The 22,381-nt window shown below is 40.0% G+C and overlaps 1 protein-coding gene across 1 annotated transcript in view; it reads left to right on the forward strand.

Moving 5' to 3' along the window:
- Window positions 1-22,381, forward strand: part of LOC147526202 (ras GTPase-activating protein 1-like) — a 179,984-nt gene that overhangs the window by 80,782 nt on the left and 76,821 nt on the right. Inside the window, 9 exon segments of the mRNA XM_086630192.1 lie at window positions 1,485-1,585; window positions 1,588-1,619; window positions 2,527-2,597; window positions 14,236-14,322; window positions 14,324-14,351; window positions 15,381-15,412; window positions 17,135-17,184; window positions 17,904-17,999; window positions 18,002-18,053. Coding sequence (XP_086486318.1) covers window positions 1,485-1,585; window positions 1,588-1,619; window positions 2,527-2,597; window positions 14,236-14,322; window positions 14,324-14,351; window positions 15,381-15,412; window positions 17,135-17,184; window positions 17,904-17,999; window positions 18,002-18,053 — 549 coding nt within the window.

A 22,381-nucleotide genomic window follows, 5' to 3' on the forward strand; every position in this document is an offset into this window, starting at 1 on the left:
TGAGAAGGTCAGACCGTGGTTAAAGACCCTAGGTTGTGTTCCTCACACACTTATGTAGCCAATTATTTAAATCCTCGCTCTTTGTTTTCCATCCTGTGTCATACTCAATGATCTTTAAAGGTCTTTTCCAATCTAAATGATTCTATGATCCTAAAAATGATTGTTTTGACACTTTGCAACAAGAGCTCTGGTGAAAAGTATTATGTTTTTCCCATTTACTACATAATTTATTGGAAACTAGCATTCTGCAGGTTTCATGAAACTGCTGATTTCCCATTTTTTACCAAAAATTATAGTATTTGAGTAGATCAAAGATCTCGTTTACTACTTTTTTTCCTATGTATAGCTAAAGGAATAGTTCAATCCCTCTGTCAGTTTTTTTTTCCTTCTCCAAGTTGCTTTTCCAGATAGATCTTCACATTTTTAAAGAAGTGTTATTACTCAGGACTACTGTCCAACTTCTGCATTGCTGGAAAAATTCAAGTCCTCTGATGCCATCACTTTACATAACATTGTTTCTTTGGATTGTCTGCTCAAAAATATTGTTTCAACTTATGTACTTTTTTCCTTGTACAAATGACTTCTGTGTAATACAAACATTTTAAAAGCTGTTAACTCTCTTACCTAAATCAATTATTTCTGACTGTTTTTAGAACTTGTATTGGATAGCATGTGAACAGATATATTTTCCATTTTTGATATGACAAGTGTGTTCACAAATCTGAGTACTAAAATATGCACCCCCCCCCACCCCTTCAAAAAACTTCAAACCAAACCTGAAACAAACACCCCCCCCACCAACTACTTAAGTTAGTGAGATGAGCAATTTGTTAAGCATTATCTTTTGTGTTAAACTATTGAAATGGTTTTTTAGGTGTTTTTCCTATTTATTAGCAGGTTTTTAAATTTAGTACATAATTATTACAAAGGTATTTTTTTTACCATGGATACTGGACTAACTGTAGAAAAGTGACTAATTTTTGAACGTATTTCAGTATTCTGCACTGGATAGTTAAGTGCAGTTATTTGTTACCAGAATATATTGATACTTTGCCAAATTTATATAGGCCTATCATATAAGCTGTGTTTTCTGCGTAATAGAAGTATTAATGCTGTTACCTACTAATGTAGTATGTCATTTGTCCAGGACACTGGTAATTACATTTTTCTGTTAATTTCATTTAGTTCTAGCAAATCTGCTTACTTTTCTGTACATCTACACCTCCTTTACAGTCTTCAAATATTTTTATGTTGTGATGTTTATCAGTAGTTGCTGATGAAATATTCATTAGTTAAGGAGGGGTGTGTGTGTGTGTGTATATGAGAGAGTTTGTAATATTGCATTTTGTTGAACATAGCCTGCTTTAAAAACTCAACACTATCTTAACTTCCTTTTGAAAAATCACAAAACCAACAAAAAAACACCGCAATGATTTGTAAGCAAAAGATTTTCTTCTGTCAAGCTTCCTTTTCTTTATTAACAGGATTATTGCCATGTGTGGAGACTATTACATTGGTGGACGTCGCTTTGCTTCACTCTCAGACCTAATTGGCTATTACAGTCATGTGTCATGTTTGCTGAAGGGGGAAAACTATTCTTTCCAGTAGCACCTCCAGAGGCAAGTAGTAAAATTTTATATGTCGTTTACTTTAATGTTAATATCAGTAATCTTGCATTTGATATTCATAGTTTTCTATGAAAAAAGCATTGTCGACAGCTTCCCCTAGTTCTAGAGCTGTCACAGCATATGGTGAAGTATAAGGAATATATAAGCATGTTCTTACTGATAGAAAGTAATGATAAAAAATTGGTTTTTAATGAAAATCTGTAATGAGAAAGTTAGATATCAGGTATTGCAGTTATCTCCAAATGTAGTAATAACATTGTTTTAAGCTGAAATAAACAAGAAAACGTGTGGTTCTTGGCTAGGAAAGAGCACCATTGTAATGTAGCTAGCCTCTAGGGTTTTACACTGGCTTAAATTATTTCAAAATAATATTACTATTTTATAGCAAAGATTTCAAAATACGCATCCTGGAAATAACCAAAGTTCCTGAAAGCTGGGCTTCTTTCAAGTGACTGTCATTAAGACAATATCAGTAATTAAAAAAAAAAACCACCAAACAACCCAAGCAAAACAGCCCCCTGCCTCAAACACCTGCAGACTGTGCCCCTCCCCAGAATAAAGATGTTTCTGAATGTTAAGCTTTCATAAGTTTCCACTAAGTGGAAGCAAGCTCTAAAGTATTCTTTCATGGGAATACATTATTGGTAATTTCATTTTTGGAGATAACGTGACCCATAATGTTACAAGGCTAGAGACAAAATGAGAGCTTTTGTAGATAACTTTAGGAATTAAGGATTTCCAGCTCTTACTATTTTTGACCCTTTGAAAACGTAAAACTAGCAAGGGATACAAATGACTATTACCAGTCTTTTGACTCAGAATAGCATAATGTTAGGGAGAGGAAGTCTACACTAGAATGAAAGGGAAAATTAATATTTGCACTTCTCTTAAATTGAAGCCTGTGGAGGATAGAAGGAGAGTTCGAGCAATTCTACCTTACACCAAAGTGCCAGAAACTGATGAAATAAGGTATGGTTTAATAATAAGTAGAAGCAGTTGTGAAATTCTTGGAGTATTTATAAATACTAATGATTTCAGTATATGTCCACTATATGCAAATACTTTCCAATTGCAGCTTAGACTTAATGCTCTCAGAGGTTAAGGTATGATGCCTCTTTTTTTTTTTTTGGTCTCAAGTCTTGTCATATCTCCCCTTGTCTTTTTTCTCTTTTTCTCGCCCCCCCCCCCCCAATATTGCAATAACACTGTATTAATGTAAGGGGAGTTACATTTAATTGCTAGAACTATGAAACTTAGTTTAGAAGTAGAACATTACTAATTTCAAAGGTTTACTCACTTTGAGAAAAATGTAACATTTTGTATGAATAAATTCTGTGTGAAAATTTACAGAGAGGGACTGGTGGGAGATGTGGTGGTTGGAGGCCGTCTTGGGCTTAGCAACCATGTAATGATAGAGTTCTCAATTCTTGGTGAAGTAAGGAAGGGGGTCAGCAAAACCACTACCATGGATTTCCGGGGGGCAGACTTTGGCCTGTTCAGGACACTGGTTGAGGGAATCCCTTGGGAGGCAGTCCTGAAGGGCAAAGGGGTCCAGGAAGGCTGGACATTCTTCAAGAAGGAAGTCTTAAAGGCGCAGAAGCAGGTTGTCCCCATGTGCCGTAAGGCAAACTGGTGGGGAAGATGACTGGCATGGCTGAACAGGGAGCTTTTGCTGGCACTCAGGAAAAAAGGAGAGTTTACTGCCTTTGGAAGAAGGGGCAGGCAACTCAAGAATCATAGAATCATAGAATGGTTAGGGTTGGAAGGGACCTCAAAGATCATCTAGTTCCAACCCCCCTGCCATGGGCAGGGAAACCCTCCACTACACCAGGTTGCTCAAAGCCTCATCCAACCTGGCCTTGAACACTTCCAGGGAAAGAGCATCCACAACTTCTCTGGACAACCTGTTCCAGTGTTGGACCACCTCATTGTAAAAATTTCTTCCTTAGATCGAATTGAAATCTCCCCTCTTTCAGTTTAAATCCATTGCCCTTGTCTTGTCACTACATGCCCTTGTAAAAAGTCCCTCTCCAGCTTTCCTGTAGGCCCCCTTAAAGTACTGGAAGACTGCTATAAGATCACCGGGAGCCTTCTCTTCTCCAGGCTGAACAGCCCCAACTCTCTCAGCCTGTCTTCATAGCAGAGGTGCTCCAGCCCTTGGATCATCTTTGTGACCCTCCCCTGGACTTGCTCCAGCAGCTCCATGTCCTTCTTGTGTTGGGGACTCCAGAGCTGAATGCAGTATTCCAGGTGGGGTCTCACGAGAGCAGAGTAGAGGGGCAGAATCGCCTCCCTCGACCTGCTGGCCACACTTATGTGTGTGAAGAAGAGTACAAGGATCTCATTAGGTCATGTAGAGAGAATATTAGAAAGGCAAAAGCCCAGCTAGAACTCAACCTGGCCACTGTCATAAGGGATAACAAAAAATGTTTTTATAAGTACATTAACAACAAAAAGAGAGCGAAGGAGAATCTCCACCCTTTATTGGATGGAGGGGGAACATTGTCACCAAGGACGAGGAAAAGGCTGAGGTACTTAATACCTTCTTTGCCTCAGTCTTTAATAGTCAGACCTGTTATCCTCAGGGTATTCAGCCCCCTGAGCTGGAAGACAGGGACGGAGATCAGAATAAACCCCCCATAATCCAGGAGGAAGCAGTCAAGGACCTGCTACGCCACCTGGACACTCACAAGTCCATGGGCTGGATGGGATCCACTCGAGAGTACTGAGGGAGCTGGCAGAGGAGCTTGCCAAGCCACTCTTCATCATTTATCAGCAGTCCTGGCTAACAGGGGAGGTCCCAGACGACTGGAGGCTTGCCAACGTGGCACCCATCTACAAGAAGGGCCAGAGGGAAGATCCAGGGAACTACAGGCCTGTCAGCCTGACCTTGGCACCAGGAAAGATCATGGAGTGGTTCATCTTGAGTGTGCTCACAGGACATGTAACGTGCAGGACAATCGGGGATCAGACCCAGCCAATATGGATTCATGGAAGGCAGGTCCTGCTTGACCAACCTGATCTCCTTCTATGACCAGTGAGCTGCATAGTGGATGAGGGAAAGGCTGTGGATGTTGTCTATCTGGACTTCGGTAAGGCCTTTGACACCATCTCCCACATCATTTCCTGGAGAAGCTGACTACTCATGGCTTGGACGGGTGTACTGTTTGCTGGGTAAAAAAACTGACTGGATGGCCAAACCCAGAGAGTTGTGGTGAAAGGAGTTAAATCCAGTTGGCGGCCGATCACAAGTGGTGTTCCCCAGGGCTCAGTTCTGAGACCAGTCTTGTTTAATATCATTATCAATGATCTGGATGAGGGATTGAGTGCTCCCTAAGTAAGTTTGCAGACAATACCAAGTTGGGCGTGAGTGTTGATCTGCTTGAGGGTAGAAAGGCTCTGCAGAGGGATCTGGACAGGCTGGATTGATGGGCCAATTGTATGAGATTCAACAAGGCTAAGTGCCAGGTTCTGCACTTGGATCACAACAACACCATGCAAGGCTACAGGCTTGGGGAAGAGTGGCTGGAAAGCTGTCTGGTGGAAAAGGCCCTGGGGGTGTTGGTCGATTGCTGGCTGAATATGAGCCAGCAGTGTGCCCAGGTGGCCAAGAAGGCCAACAGCATCCTGGGTTGTATCAAAAATAGTGTGACCAGTAGGACTAGGGAAGTGATCATGCCTCTGTACTCAGCACTGGTGAGGCTGTGCCTCGAATACTGTGTTCAGTTTTGGGCCCCTCACTGGAAGACAGACATTGAGGTGCTGGAGCATGTCCAGAGAAGGGCAACAAAGCTGGTGAAGGGTCTAGAGCACAAGTCTTATGAGGAGTGGCTGAGGGAACTGGGTGTTTAGCCTGGAGAAAAGGAGGCTCAGGGGAGACCTTATCATTCTCTACAACTACCTGAAAGGAGGTTGTAGCAAGGTGGGTGTCAATCGCTTCTCTCAGGTAACTAGCGATAGGATGAGAGGAAATGGCCTCAAGTTGTACCAGGAGAGGTTTAGATTGGATATTAGGATAAATTTCTTCACTGAAAGGGTTATCAAGCATTGGAACAGGCTGCCCAGGGAAGTGGTGGAGTCACCATGCCTGGAAACGTTCAAAAACGTGTAGATGTAGCATTTCAGGACATGGTTTAGTGGGCATGGTCGTATTGGGTTGATGGTTGGACTTGATGATCTTAGAGGTCCTTTCCAACCTTAATGATTCTATGAAAATGTCTCGTGAGGGTTTGAAATAAATTGAGTCCGAATTTGCCTGCAGAAGTAGTTAGTAACAAATAAATAGTTCAAACCAAAACAATCTTGACTACTAAAGAGAATGTGAAAATTGACTCTGATAAAATTAAGAACGATATTTTTAGTGTCTTCCTTGAAATAAGGAAAAAAAGAGATGGCCAAAAGAACTTGCCTTTAATGTTCTAGCACTTTTTGTTGCCTGTGCTTAAAAACTCTGTCCTTAAAATGGAGCAAGAATGATTCCCTTTCCTTCTCCCTCTCCCTTCTTCTGGAAAGAGTCTGTATTGAACAAATGATACTTTTAAATGTGTAGTGTTAATATTTTAAAAAGTTATTGAATTGCCTCTCTGGATGCCAGGTGCCACAAAGCTGCTCTATCACTCACCTGCTCAACTGGACAGGGGAGAGAAAATATGATGAAAGGCTCATGGGTCAAGATAAGGACAGAGATCACTCAGCAATTACCATCACGGGCAAAACAGACTCAACTTGGGGAAGATTAATTTAATGTATTATCAGTTAACACCAGAGTAGGATAATGAGAAATAAGAACAAATCTAAAATCATCTTCCCCCCACCTCTCCCTTCTTCCCAGACTCAACATCATTCTCAAATTCTCTACCTTCTCCCACCAAGCAGTGCAGGGGGATGGGGAATGGGGATTGTGGTCAGTTCATCACACATTGTCTCTGCCGCTCCTTCCTCCTCACGCTCTTCCCCTGATCCATCATGGAGTCCCTTCCACGGGAGGCAGTTTGTCACGAACTTCTCCAACATGGGTACTTAACACAGAGTGCAGTCCTCCATGAACTGCTCCAGCATGGATCCTTTCCATGGGGTGCAGTCCTTCAGGAATAGACTGTTCCAGCATGGGTCCCCTGTGGGGTCACAAGTCCTGCCACAAAATCCTGCTCCTGCATGGGCTCCTCTTTCCATGGGGTCACAGGTCCTGCCAAGAGCCTACTCCAGCATGGGCTTCCCACAGGGTCACAGCCTCCTTGAGATGCATCCACCTGCTCCACTTTGGGCCTCCATGGGCTGCATGGGACAACCTGTGTCACCATTTTCTTCACCACGGGCTTCAGGGGAATCTCTGTTCTGGTACCTGGAGCACCTTTTCCCTTCTTCTTCACTGACCTTAGTGTCTGCATAGTTGTTTCTCTCACATATTCACACTCCTCTCTCTTCTGGCTGCTGTTGCACAGCAGTTTTTTCCCTTTCTTAAATATGTTGTCACAGAGGCACTACCACTGTAGCTGATTGGCTCAGCCATCTCTGCAGTCACCTCCCTACCAAAACCTTGCCACGTAAACCCAACACTCTCTCATGCTTTTTTTTTTTTCTATGAACTGCTACTCATTTCCTTTCTAATGTTGATCTATGAAGAAAATCTATGGGATGGTCTTTAATCCCCACTTCTCTTGCATTTTCATGATATATGTTACGTGGAAAGGATACAAAACCAACAGTCCTATATCTAATAGAAGAACATATGCCAGTTGCTTGGAATTAATACTGTTTCTTGAGATCAATTTTTTTCCAGATTAAAAAAAAAAGGAAGATTTGGAAGAGATTTGTAGTGATTTCTAATGATACCATCTTGGTTTCACAAGTTGATAGAATATGCTGGTTGAATTGGATTCTTGTTAGAATTATTAGCCTAAGATTACAGAGAAAGGTATATGAAGCTTTATATCCTCATTGGGGTGGAAGTTTAACCCAAGGTTGCATGTCCAGTTCATTCTGACCTATTTAAAAAGAAAATCTGTGAGGATATTCATCTTTGAGAAGACCTTCTTCTAAGCATACAAAAAGGTGGTAAGACAGGAGAGAAATCCCTGATCGTGTATTGCAAGTAGAGTTTCTTTATGTTCTTATGCATAGTAGGATCCATCAAGTCCAGTAAATGCCTAATTGCACCTACCAACTTAAGAGGAAAAAGCATTTAATTACTCTGCTATGGTGTGATGGGTTGATGTAAAGGGGTTCTGGTGGCAGGAGAGGGGGTTTGCTCCCTGTGACTTCCCTGGTTTTGGAATCGGGTCAGACCCGGTTCTGGCCACCAGATCGGACTCCCATCCCCCTTGGGGTTGAGCCAATCGGTGCCTCTGCGAACTGCCCTATTTAAGTCGGGACAAAGGAACTGGAAAAGGTTCTTTGCCCAGAAGTGACAAGAGAAGGGAGGAGGGCACTGCCCCCGCTCCCTGGCTTCCGGCCGGGGGCTGCCCGTGCTGGGCCGACGCCACCCGTTGAGAATGGTGGTGGCGGAGCCGCCTGGGGGAACTCGAGGAGCGCCCTGCTCCTGGGGTGCCCGCTGGGCCGAGTTCACCCAGAGAGGACTGAGATCTGAGAGAAACAGCCACACAGACACCTGGTCAGTGAAGATGGAACGGGACGAGGTGTGCTGGAGCTGAGTTTCCCCTGCAACCAGTGGCAAGATGGCAGACAGCCCCCCTGCAGCCAGGACAGACTCGGTGGAGCAGAGACCCACTCGCAGCCCGTGAGAAGCCCACGTTAGAGAAGAGATGCCTGAGCCTGAGGATGGTTGTGGAGAATGGGACGCACGACAAGGTAGAGACGCATCTAGAGCCCGTGTGACGACCCATGCTGGAGCAAGTGACAACAACTCCCTAAGAATCCGTGACTGTGGTAAAGCCCGCACTGGAGCAATCCGATGGGGAAGGATTGCATCCTGCGGGTAGGACTCACTCTGGAGAAGTCTGTGGACTTTCCTTGTGAGTAGGGGATCCACTGAAGCAAGGGGAAAGGGTATAAGGACTCCTCCTCCTTTAAGAAAAAGGAGCGGCAGTAACAACATGGGATGAACTGACCTGCATTCTCCCATTCCCTGTCCCCCTGCACCGCTGGGGGAGGAGGTAGAGCTGGGAAGAAAAGGAAAGGGAGGGAGGTCTTGTTTTAAGATCTGGCTTTGTTTCTTTTTATCCTCTCAAGTAACTGGTTTTGTTTCTCTTTATCCTTTCAAGTAACTGTTAAATAAATTGTTTTGCTTTATTCCCAAGCCAAGTCTGTTTTGCCCGGGACCATGGTTGGTGGGTGCTCCCTCTCTGTTCTTGTCTCGACCCTCAGTCCTTTTTATTATATTTTTCTCCTCTCCACTTCACTGGGGAAGGAGTGAGAGAGCCACTGCGTGGAGTTCAGTTGCCAGATTGGCCTAAACCACGACATATGGTAACAAGAATTGCAGGAAATATACCTTTTCTCCCTCTTAGAATACAGCTGACATGTAAAGTTCTGTGTGTCTGACTAGGCTTCTGAGATCTGCATGGTAAAATAGTTCTGTTCATAGCAAAGGTGGGACAAAGTACTCTGATTAGGTCAAATTAATGTACTATACTCTTGTACTGTAACGTACTTTTGAAGATTTTATGTGTTTCAGGGAATCTTGACTTAATTTCAGTGTTATAATTAATATTTAGAAAGCTTGAAGTATTTCAGGGTTAATTTCAACCAGTCTTCCACACAATAACTTATTGTGAACTTTGTAATAGAACTGATGTAGAATGGCCTTGCTGTTTACTGTTCATTGTTAAGATTTAGGTTCATTAGTAGCTGAATTAATTTTAAGTATTTCATTAGCCTTTTTATTCTTGCTATTTGCTTTGTGTTCAAGTTAATGTGTTTCTGTTACCCTCTGTCGCAGATGAATTATTTAAGAAGTCATTGTTATGGGGTTAACTAAGAAGGTTTATTAATGATTAAACGATGATCAAATGGTAATTAATCGATGACTGAATGAAAATCAAATGGTAATCAAATTGTGATTAAGCAATAATTGAATGGTAATTAAACAGTGTTTTAGCAATTATTTGACAATGATTTCAATTATTGTTTAAATCATCATTTAAATCATTTTTTAGACAGTGATTAGATGATGTAGACAGCAGTCAATCACTACTTACTGCACTTGTAATAATTAAGCTATAGCTGGATAGATAAATGTTGCTAGCATACAATATACTCTTAGGCCTAATGTAAATGTTGCTTACTTCATTATAGGTAGCAGATGCTGGGTAAGGGTCTCAACCTCGAGGAGCAACCTTGAGAGGTGTCCCTTCTCAAGGGAGAGATCACCGTTGTGCAGCCTGCTGCTATACAGGAGAGCTACACGAGCTCGGGGGAGGGGCTACAGATATTTATAGCGTAAAGTGATTGACTCATAGTCAAACTCCCTTTTGGTGTATGTGCAGGAGTGCAGCTGGTAGCAGTTGTAGTTTTGTCTAGTCCCAGCTCAAGCTGGTACTTAGCTCCTGATAAGATGTGGCCTAGATTCCTTAGTTCCTGAGAATATATGGCCTAGCACAATTTTCAAGGTTTGCACAGCAGGGCTGATTTCAGTCAGGCCCATTTGTTGGTGATGCCTGAACCAAAGTACTGTTCATTCAGAGAGGGTGCATCTATCCCACACTCTCAAATGTGAGATGCTCCGTAGAAAATTGCTATCTAATTTTAGATTGAACTAGTAGTTGATGAGCTTCAGTACTTCATAGCTATTGCCTGTATCTCTGATTCATCATCTGACTTGACTGAGAAGTCTTCCTGTGCTCCAGTGAAAGGTTTTCATATGACCTGATGTCATGGTTTAACCCTGACCAGCAAGTAAGCACCAACAGACACTGGAGCAGTAATTTTCCTGAATGGGTGCCTTTTGGCTGTTGTTTTTTCTTGCAGTCCCTGTACTTGAGCTTCTAGTGTCCAGGTAGGTTTACCATCCCACTTCCTTATGTCCTCCCGGTCGCACAGATAGAACCACAGAGTGGCATGTGGTGTGCACCACTGACAACCCTCTCCCTGAACACAAGAAGGCTGACTCTTGATGGCCAAGGCATTGGTCGATATGGATGAGGAAGGACCTGTCCTTCTTTAATTGTTGGGACAATTTCTCCACAGCTGAGACACGGGTCCATAGGGAGGAAGCAAGATTCTCTTCGAATTCTCAGTTGACTGGCCAATCCATCCACAGTTGGTGCCTCCGTGTCTCTTCAGCTCATTGTCACCAGGTGTTGGCATATGACATTGGTGTACTTCGTACAAACTTTTGCCACATGAACAGTGTGCACCAGATTTCATCCAGGTCTTTAGATACCTGGTTGTCATCCAGGTTGCTATAGATCACCTCCACCACAGCTATTTCCCTCAGATACCGGATACCTCTCTCAATGGTAGTCCACTTGCTTTGGAAATTTGCAAGATGTTCCTTGAAGAGATACCTGTCCTTCACACCCAACAGGAGTCGCCTCCAAAGACTGAGGACTCCTGCCCCTTTTACAGTCCCTTTGTCAGTGGCCTTATCCCTAGCAAGGGATCTCAGCTGCTGAGCTTACTTTCTAATTCCTGACTATTGGCCCAAATATCTCAGCATCGAAATAACCAGCTGAGAATTTACTTGCCTGGTTGACAGCTTCACATATCCTGCACTTGGGAAGAGGGATTGAGCGGTTTCTGTCTCATTCATGATTCTTTCAGTCTGCCTGTTCTTGTGACTGCTCTGCTGCAGAACAGGCTGCCTTTTCTGATTCTCTCTCCTGCTCCCTCTTAGGAGAAGCTTCTTCATCCCTTACTAAATGAGTTGACTTCTGCTTCCATTGTTTCTTTTTAATTATAGAGATGACTGATATAGATGAAGGCTGGGTTTCTGGTTTAGCCACAGTATCTGTATGGTTTTGGATTCAAAGATCCTCTCTTCTCCTTGAGGGTGATGAATAGTATTGAGCAGTGTTTGGGAGGTGCTGGCCAGGCCCAGCACAGTGCGATAAGTTGTGCCTCTGGAATAGCCAGGGCATCTTTTTTCAAACTTTTTATCACTTCATCAGGATCTGGGAGTGAAGTCCCAGATCATTGGAGGTGACAACCTTTCTAGATACCTGCCCATATTCTCCCACATGCCTTGCCACCCATAACCACACTGCTGCAGGGCCTGGTTGATATTCCTAGATAGTTGGTTAACCTTGGAAAAAGCTGAAACATATTCGAAAGAAATACCAATAGGAATATTTTGGTTATCCAAGGATGTTCAAAATACTGAAAAGTATTGTAACAAGGAAGAAAACATCACAGAAGAAGGTGGTGAAGGTGCCAATTCTGTATTTCCTCCACAAAAAACCTCTCAGAGGAAGTGTAATTGTTAATTGTTTCCATGAGATGGTTCCTGAAGTACAGTAATGGCTTCAGTGCAGAGCCCAAATAGGAGATTAATCTCAAGGCCAGTGTTTTAATAATAAATCTCCCAAGCAAAACACCACTAATCACTACAGAGCACAGCAAACTGCAAAAGCCAAAATCAGTCTTTAACAAGTACAGCAAAAAAGAGAGCATGGCACAGATCAGATAAACTAAGGTTGAAACAGATAAATCAATATTGTGACCAGCAACTGTTAACAGATATAATCATTATAAATTCCTTCTAATATGCTCTGGTCAAATCTGTTATTATCTCAAACCCTTTGAACCCCATATTGAGTGCCAAAAAGGAGTGTTGTGGTTTAACTCCAGCTGGCAACTAAGCACCACACAACTGCTCACTCACTTTCTCCCGGTGGGATGGGGGAAGAATCGGAAGGGTAAAAATGAGAAACCCACTTGTGGGTTGAGAATAAAGACAGTTTAAAAAGAAATTTTAAAAAAAGTAAGGAAAAAACAAACCAACCAACAAAGAGAGAGGAAAAAAACCCAAGAAAGACAAGTGATGCAAATGAAAAAAATTGCTCACCACCAACTGAACGATGCCCAGCCAGTCTCCGAGCAGTGTCCTCCCCTGCCAACCTCCACCCTCAGTTTTATTGCTGAGCACAATGTCATATAGTATGGAATACCTTTGGCCAGTTGGAGACAGCTGTCCCAACTCTGTCCTCTCCCAACTTTTTGTGCACCACCAGCCTACTCGATGGTGGGGCAGTCTGAGGAGCAGAAAAGGCATTGATACTATGTGAGCACTGCTCAGCAGTAACTAAAACATTGATGTGTTATCAACACTGTTTTAATCACAAATCCAAAACATAGCCCCATATAAACTACTATGAAGAAATTTAACTCTATCCCAGTGTCCTTTTGACTGGGACAAAGTTAGTTTTTTTTTTATCAGCTAGAAGAGCTCTGTGTTTTGGTTTTAGTCTGAGACTTGCTCTGAGAAGAACGCTGACAGTGCACTGATGTTTATAGTTCGCACTGAGGTCTCAAGGACTTTTCAGCTTGTCGTGTTCTTGCCAGTGTGCAGGAGCACAACAGGATAGGGGGGAACATAGCCAGGACAGAGGGTCCACAACTCCCCTTATGATTTGTACTTAGCCTTAGGATTGAGGGCCAAATTGGTCAACGAAGTATTCCATATCGTGCAACGTCATGCCCAGTATATAGATGAGGGCTGACTGGGAGGAAGAGCTCTTGCTCTTCTGGGGCTCTCACTCCTCTTTTCGGGCCTCTCGCTCATCCGGGATTATGGTGTCGGGACTTATCTGTTTTGGGATCGTTAGCCGAGACGGGTCAGGCATTGGTCACCAGGTGGTGAGCAATTACACTGTGCATCACTTGTTTGTATATATTATTATCATTATACATATATATATTAATATATTATTACCATCATTATTACTTTTAATTTTATATTTTTATAAATTGTTCTTATCTCAACCCACGAGTCTCCTTCCCTTTTCCCTTTTAATTCTCTTTCCCATTCCCAGGGGGTAGGGGAGGGTGAGCAAGTAGCTGTGTGGCCTTTAGTTGCTGGCTGGGCTAAACCAGGACACCCAGCCAAAACCAGTACACTGAGTCTGGGATTACACTTAAGGAATAATTTATACTAACCTTCCAGTAATGAAACTCCCTTGGACATTTTAATGCTTTGTATTTATGCTCTTATTGTAGCTAACTGCATGTCTTTTCTAGGAACTATTCTGTATCTTCTTTTTAGCACTTATCTTCATATGGAAAGACCTAAATAGTAGATATTCTACAGGCTTTATTATACAAATTAGGTTTGATCGAAGTATTATTTTCTTAGACTATTAAGGGAATCTTTGATTGTTTTTACTTGTGTTTGGTATTTGATCCCTCCTGATAAAAGAAGAATGTTACTATCTTTTAATGTTGTGTGGTGTTTTTTGTTTTATGTGTGCTTAGCACACTTTAAAGTATCTATTAGATTCTAAATGTAAATCAAAGAAGGATAAATATTCATCTGTCATAGCTACTTAAACTGTGTGAAAAATGCACATGGTGTGCTTGGAATACTGATAAATGTAACTTTCATGATTTCTTCAAATGTCTCACTGAAACTATGCTCACGAATTCATTGTGTTCATTAAACTTTATATTATAATTGTACTTCTAAGATAAATCTTACTGTAACTCTCTTCAGTTTCCTTAAAGGAGACATGTTTATTGTCCATAATGAATTGGAAGATGGCTGGATGTGGGTTACAAACCTACGGACAGATGAACAAGGTTATTGTAGAAGACCTGGTAGAAGAAGTGGTAAGTAATTTTATATTCAAATCTATTGCAGAACTGAGATTTGATTATTTTTTTATTAATTGGATGTGTGTAAGTTAACATCGAAATAAACCCATACTAGTGGCGTTTAACTGCTTGACTTATGTACTTTTCTAAACCTTCCTGCAGTAATTGAATCTGCCAGTTTTTAAATAGCGTAACAAACTTTAAGTCTAATTCAATATCCAAACAAAGTACTTATTCACATGTTATCCAAACAATTTCATGTGCGAATGAATGATACTGTGAACTTATTAGGCAGTCTCTAACCTCCCCAGTCCTGGTAAATAACTTGCTAGTCATTCAATTGCATTCTTTTTTTATTTGTTTGCTATGAAGCATTCATAAATGTATAGACTGAAATTTTGCACTGCGGTATGTCTTTTTTTTATGGGCCAAGTGTAGGTTAAAAAGTAAAAAGTATACTGGTGAGTTAATTATACCTAGAAGGGTTTATGCTAAGTCAGGAAGCTAACCAGGTGACCTAAAGATAATTGAATTACTGCAGGAGAAGAGATGATTTAATGGACAGAAGTGCCCACCTCAACCTCCCACACTTTTTTTAAAGAAGTTTGTAATGCTTTGGAGTCCTGATGATGTTTGCTTTGCAGCATATATTTGCTATTAGTGAGTTTGCTTCACCTGTTTCTCACATCTATATCAGGATGTGAATGGCTAAATTGAAATGGCAGTGTTAGAGTATCTAACTGTAGATTTCTACATTAGTGGTTGAAGTTCAGGAAAGTTGAGATTTAAGTTACCACATGTAAAGAAGGACTTGAAAAGTGACAGAAACTATCTTTTGAAATAATGTGTTATGGCTGAATTTCCACTTAGCGAATGAAGTTGAAAACCTCTTTACATGAACTGTGCAATAAGCCATGTAGTTCAAAAATGTCTTGGATGACTTAGTGCTGTTTATTTCTACAGAAGGTCTTAACCTATGAAGTTTACTTTTCTAAACTCAAGTATACTGTTGTCATGCACTTAATATGTTAATTCTCCTATTAGGGAAGAGAAGAAGATCCACATGAAGGCAAAGTGTAAGTTTGGGGTTTTTTTGTTGTTATTAAAAGCAAATCATAAAATAACTTTAAACTTTGCTAAGAGATTGGGAAGGTGAGCCAAAGCTGTGTGTACTTGTTTTTTGATCTTAAGACTTTTCTTCTATACTAGCTGTTGAAGATGCATGGTTAATTGACATGAAATCTTGTATTAGTTATGCTTAGTGTTAATGGGTTTTGCAGTGATAAAATCTTGGATGAGTCTCTGTGTGATCACTTTACCCAGAATATGTACAATGGAGGGTGTGGGTTTTCTGATTTGTGGGGTTTTTTTATACACATACAGTTTGCCATAGAGGTAACCTTTTATCAGGTCTGCTCAACTCTAATTGCAGGAGAGGGAACAAAGTATAATTAGAGGAATGATAGTGGAATAGTAAAACTTTCTCTATATTAGCCTCATGTGCTAACACTTAAAGTGAAAACCAGGAAACTGTAGAATAATCTGTTTGCAGTGAATTCCAACTTGTTAAATATTTAAAAAAACCCATAACAAAACCTAATACAATTTACAATAAAGAATGAATTGATATTATGGGAAACTGTTGATTGTTGTATTATTTTCAGTAGTAAAGATGAGTAGCAAATTAAAGTTACAGAAAATTTCTAGTAGCTAGATAACTTATCTGTCCTCCATTTGCTTGCTATAATTGCAGCTGCTGCTTCCTGTATTTATTACCCAGTTTGCAGTCTCCAAAGGACTGATGATTGAAGAAGGCATTTCTTTTTTTTTTTTTTTTTAATAGGGGAAAGAAAATCATTGGTGTGTGACTTCAGTTAACTGGTCCGCAATGTTCTGCTAGTCAGTTTGGCATAGCAGCAAGCATAACAGTAGAAGGGATGCCTTCAAATACAGGAACTTTTTTTTTTTTAAACAACGTAGTTTGTAGCAGATTCCTAGAGCATTGACGCTGTCAGTCCAGTTACTCATGCTGCTCAGGATTTCAGGGGAGGCAGGGATTTCTGTGAATATTCTAATAGCCAGAGATTGTCCTGTATAGGTAATACAGAAAGCAATTTAGAGCTAAAGCTCTATTTTGATATGTAAAAGAGGCTTTCTTCTACACACTTAAACACACACACTGCGTGCACACACTCTGCAATGAAAGGCCATATTTCTAGCTTTCCTTTAAAGGGCAGGATGAACTCTTAAGATGTAGCATTTGGTGTGCCACATGTAAACTGAATAGTCATGCAATGTCAAGCTATTTCCTGTAATCATAGGTATCAGGTTAAAAAAAAAAAAAACCTAGGTTTTATTTCCTCAGCTTCTAGCAAAATTTAATTTTAGTTCTTCTGTACAGTAACTTTCATTAATCTCTTTGGGCTCTGCATTTCACGCTTCAAATGAATGCTATCTGAGACTGACTTCAATATGCCTGTCAAATTATCTAGCATTTAAACAATGCCTTTTCATTTCTAAACACATTTGGATTTGAACATCTACTTCGTGTTGGATGCTTGTATTGAAATGAGTTTATTTATATAGCTGCAGATATTTATTTTCATTCTGTTGGTAGAAAAACAGAATCACTGAGTAACATAATGGTTGCTTATATAATCTATATGTACTAGATTTTTAAATAAAGATTAATTCATAGGTGCCAGAGATTAATTCATAGGTGTTAGAGCCTTAGATGTCACAACAACTGGAAAAAGAGAGCTGATAGTCTTGCTTTCTAATTTTTTCTCATCTTTAAGATGGTTCCATGGGAAGATCTCCAAAAGAAGCTTACAATTGCTGATGACAGGTACTTGTATTTCAGATGGAAATACAGTGGTAGGGAATGACATAAAGTAATCCTGTTTATAATAGACTGCAACAAAACCCATTTTTTCTATATGAACATATGAGCATCAGATCTGTGGTTGCTACTACATTGGAAAAAAACCTTCATGGCTGAGCACTGAATATTTTTTATGTTCTCAAGTACAGTTAGTTTCATAATTCTAATTGAAATAGTTTAATATTTTTTTATTTTTGTAATATATAAAAATAAAAAATATCTCTGGCTTCATCAAAATGCTGAGGAGAAATATGTTATGTACTTATGGGAGAATGTATTATAAACTTTTTTTAGTCTCCTCATAGAGGAAGTAATTTTTAAAATGAAAACATCAAGATTTCTGACTCATACTGTCAATAACATACCTTAAATACGAGAACAAAAATCTTTAGTGTTTTGAAAACAAACCTCCCACATGCACACCATATGCTCTTGTAAAGAGGTGGCAAAAGTGGAGATAGGTTGTCAGCTACAGCCAAAGCATTTTGCATTAACTTTGGCAGTTTAGTGCTACTTCATCTCATTTGGGTGAAGAACAGGGATCGCTGTTGAAACTTACATCAGGCTTTCTCCTTTAAGTGTGCAATTCTTGCTAATTTGTACAGAAAGAGCTTTGATAAGAGCTCATAAATGACTCTAAGATAAGTAACAGTGAATAATACTGTATGATGATATCTTTTCAGTTGGTCAGGTGTGCAGTTTTCTTGTGAGGCCTTCAGATAATACACCTGGTGATTATTCACTTTATTTTCGGACCAGTGAAAATATTCAGCGTTTTAAATATGTCCAACATCAAGCAATCAGTTTATGATGGGAGGCAGATATTATAATAGGTAAGTTTTAATAGTTGTGTGTATTTTATACTTCTGTAAAGAATTTGTATAAGATATTGCTGATAACTTACTGATATGATCATAAGATTTCAGTATTTCTTAAGAATATACTGAGTTTAACTAACTTGCTTAGCAGTTAGTTGTAAGTAAGCACATTCTAAAAGCCTTCAAAAGCTTGTGTAACTTGTTTCTTTTGAAGTATTTTTCTCCTGTAAATGATTATCTTCATCTTATAAATTGGATTATGACATGTAATTAGGAGAACACTGTGTTGTCTTGGAAGCTATTATTTATAGTAGGGAGCTTTGTGTATATGAAAGGGGAAAATTAAGATGTTAGTTTTATCAGAGACATTCAGTAGGGATTTTAAAGTATAAATAATAGAAATGGGTATTGACAGGAAAGGGAAAAATGATCTTAATTGTTGAAAAAAGTTATTAAATTAATTACCTTAAAACATGAGATTGATAGAAGAGAAGGCTCGCCGGGTGATCTTATTGCAGCTTTCCAGTACTTAAAGGGGGCCTACAGGAAAGCTGGAGAGGGACTTTTTACAAGGGCATGTAGTGATAGGACAAGGAGAAATGGATTTAAACTGAAAGAGGGGAGATTTCGATTAGATATAAGGAAGAAATTTTTACATTGAGGGTGGTGAGGCACTGGAACAGGTTGCCCAGAGAAGCTGTGGATGCCCCATCCCTGGAAGTGTTCAAGGCCAGGTTGGATGAGGCTTTGGGCAACCTGGTGTAGTGGAGGGTTTCCCTGTCCATGGCAGGGGGATTGGAACTAGATGATCTTTGAGGTCCCTTCCAACCCTAACCATTCTATGATTCTATACTTTGGTCAGAAGTGCAGTTCACTTCATTTAGAGAGATGAAACTTGGGTTGGGTTTGTTTTGCCATGGGTAAAAAAATGGTAATATGTACAAAAAGAAATGACAAGAGATAAGTTTCCCCTTTCATGGGAGAAGCTATCAATACAGCTCCGTCCTTGAATCTGTGACAACTCTATGAATAAGATTATCAAGACTTCTCAGTAGTGAACACTCACCTTCTCTTTTAATTGAGGCTATTGCCTGTCACATAATCAGAAATTTTCCAGACTTGTTCACCTAGAACCAGGACATTCTTCATCCCAATAGAGATTTTCTCTCACTTCTAGCTTGGTTTCTGAGTGGATAGAGATCCAGCAGCTAGTGTGTCTGAGAAAACGTCAAGGTCTCCTAACTAAAAAGTTCAGTGGACTTATTCGTATGATTTCAAATGGACACTGGTTTGAGACTAAGCAATTGGAACCTTATTAACTTATGTATGTCCCACACACAGGCTGCTTGAGTACCTTCTACATTAATCAGTCTGGCCTCTAGGCATCTCATTGAAAATCAAGCTAGCTGTAGTGTCAGCCTTTGATGAAGGTGAATCCTCTTTTGCCCATTCTCTAGTTACATGGCTTATTAGGAGGATGATAGGGCTAAAAACCCACACCCTAGGTCATGTCAAACTAATTAGCAAATTAGTGGAAGTCGTCTTAGTCGCAAATGGCTTTGCAACATTAGATAGTATAGCTCCAGAAGCTTACTGCAATAAGTTATTACTTTAGGAAATTAATTTCCCACTGCTGGATTCCCTTGAAGTGTATATATAAAATACATTTACCTAGAGAAGATTCTTTCCTTAATATTGGATGGAAAACAAGATTAAAAGATTAAGCATCACTAAGTTATGATAATATGCTTTTAGAGGGTTTTTTGAATATTTCAGTACCTAGGTTGCAAAGATCCTCCTCAGTGAAAGAGAACTGCTTGGCTTTGAAAGACTAATATACTCCTAGACTCAAATTCTGTCTAAGTTAGTATTTACTGAAAGTTGATAAACTTCTTGGAAGTTCAAACAGTATGTAATACAAGAAAATAAGGATGCGAAATGAAGGTGGTAACCACCTCAAATTATTTACCATAAGATCTACTGCAGGGAGCAATAATAAGAAGCAGGAAAAAAGGAATAACTTTCTGTGGGCTTTTTAATTCTTGTACTGGTTATTTGTTATGGAACTGGAAGAAGGAAGTCTTTAAATATATGAAGACTAAGGTGGATTGTTGTATGGAACAATCAGAAGTGGCTGAAAAGCATCAAACAGCATTGAATCCAGAACAGAAACATAGGAAGTATGAATTTATGCAAGATAATGAAATTATTTATGAGCATTTCTTGGAGTAGAGAGAACACTGTTTTTTTCTTTATAAGTTATCTAAAAATGTAGAGTTTGTCTTCAAGGTGAAAAACTAGAGATTGAAGAAATGCTGCTTGTTTAAATGCATCTATTAAACAGTTTTCATTTTGGTTTGTTTTTTTTTTATAATAAGCTATTTCTTTAAATGCTCTGAAGGTATCTGCTTTAAATCTGATACTAGTATTAGAATGGAACTTTTAAAAAATTGTCCTTGGTAGTAGTGTTTTTTCTCTTATCTTCTCTCTTGCTGCTTTAGTGATTGTAAGTGAGATTTAAAAAATTGATAAAATAGAGCCAATCTGTTTTATTTGCAAAGTATTGATTACAGTTATAGTCACATAAATTATAGACCAAGATTTTCCATACAAAAGTAAGAGTCTGAAGAATAGTAAGGAAACCAACTCAAAAGTTGACTATTTTATTTCCCAGGTAATTTGAATATCCAGACATGGGACTGAAAGGTCCACAACCTATATAAGCAATGCTACGTTTCTGCCTATATTCCAAAAGCAAGCCAAAATTATTCTGGGTGATCATGGGGAAAAATTCCTGGGTGCATCTCTGGAATCTAGGGTTCTGTGATGCATAGGAAGACTCCTTTTCCACTAACCTTTTCCCTTTGGATGTTCTCCCACTATTCTGTATATAAATTGCTCAAAACTTCTATTGATGAGTATAACTGACAGACTGTATTTACACTCTCTCATATGGAGGTCTGCTTTCTATTTCTTATTCTTATATCATCTCTACAAAACAGCCAATCTGTAGTCTTTTAGTTGACTACTGGAGTAATATCTACTTTTCATGCAAAAAATGGCAAAATCTGTTGGGGGTGGGGGAGGGCGATTTTACTAACTGCGTATCATGAAATCTCAAACAGAAAATATATGCTTAGTAGCCTGTGGCCACACCATCCTGAACATGTTCTATTTCATCTCATCTCAGAAGCTAAGCAACATTGGACCCAGTTAGTACTTGGATGGGAGACTGCTTAGGAATACTGAATCCAGGTATTGTAGGCTTCTAGCAAAGGGCTGTGAAGATGATGAAGGGATTAGAGTATCTATCAAATGAGGACAGGTGGAGAAAGCTGGAACTGTTCAGCTTTGAGAAGAGAAGGCTGGGGAGGGGGGGAATATCTTATCACTGTGTATAAATACCTGATGGGAGAGAGCAAAGAAGAGAGAGACTCTTTTAGTTGTGGCCAGTGACAAAAAAGAGGTAGTGGGCATAATTTAAAATACAGAAAATTCCATCTGAACACAAACCACTTTTTTTTTTCCTACTGTGAGGATGACTGAATACTGGAAGATGGTACCCACAGAGGTTGTGGAGTCTCCATCCTTAGATATTCAAAACATGACTAAACAAAGTCCTAAGCAATCTGTTCTTATTAACTCTCCTTTGAGATAGGGACTTGAACTAGATGATCTCAGAGGTCCCTTCCAATCTCAACTATTCTGTGAATAACTTGCATGTTTTACAGGGTTTTGTTCGATGTAGGGTTTTTTTTTGTGGTTTGGTGGGGAGAGTGGTTGTGGCGTGTGTTTTTTGTCTGTTTGTTAGTTTTTGTTTGATTGGATTTTCTTTTTATTTAGAATAGTTCCAGTTAGGTACTGGAAGGCTGCTATAAGGTCTCAGATCCCTTTCTGCAGGGCTGCTCTCCAGCCACTCCCCTCTCAATTCATGCTTGTGTCTGGGGTTGTTCCATCCCAGGTGCAGAATCTGGCATTTGTTCTTGTTAAATTTCATGTCATTGATGATTGCTTAATGCTTTAATCTATCTAGATCCCTCTGTGCGGCCTCTTGTCCTCTCTTGTCTCAAGAGAGTCAATAGCACATCCCAGCTTAGTATCATCAACTTGTTAATGGTGCATTCAACTCCTGCATCCAAATCGTTGATAAAAATATTGAACAGAACTGGCCCTAGAAATGAACCCTGAGAAACAGCACTAGCATCTGGCTACCAGCCAGATGGAGCCCCATTCACTCTAACCTTTTGAGCCCTGCCATTCAGCCAGTTCTTCACCCAGGGCACTGTGTACCTGCTCATCCCACAGTGGACAACTGTCCAGAAGGATGCTGTGAGGGACAGTAT

Source organism: Tauraco erythrolophus, chromosome W, assembly GCF_009769465.1.
Source record: "Tauraco erythrolophus isolate bTauEry1 chromosome W, bTauEry1.pri, whole genome shotgun sequence".
Classification (NCBI taxonomy): Eukaryota; Metazoa; Chordata; class Aves; order Musophagiformes; family Musophagidae; genus Tauraco; species Tauraco erythrolophus.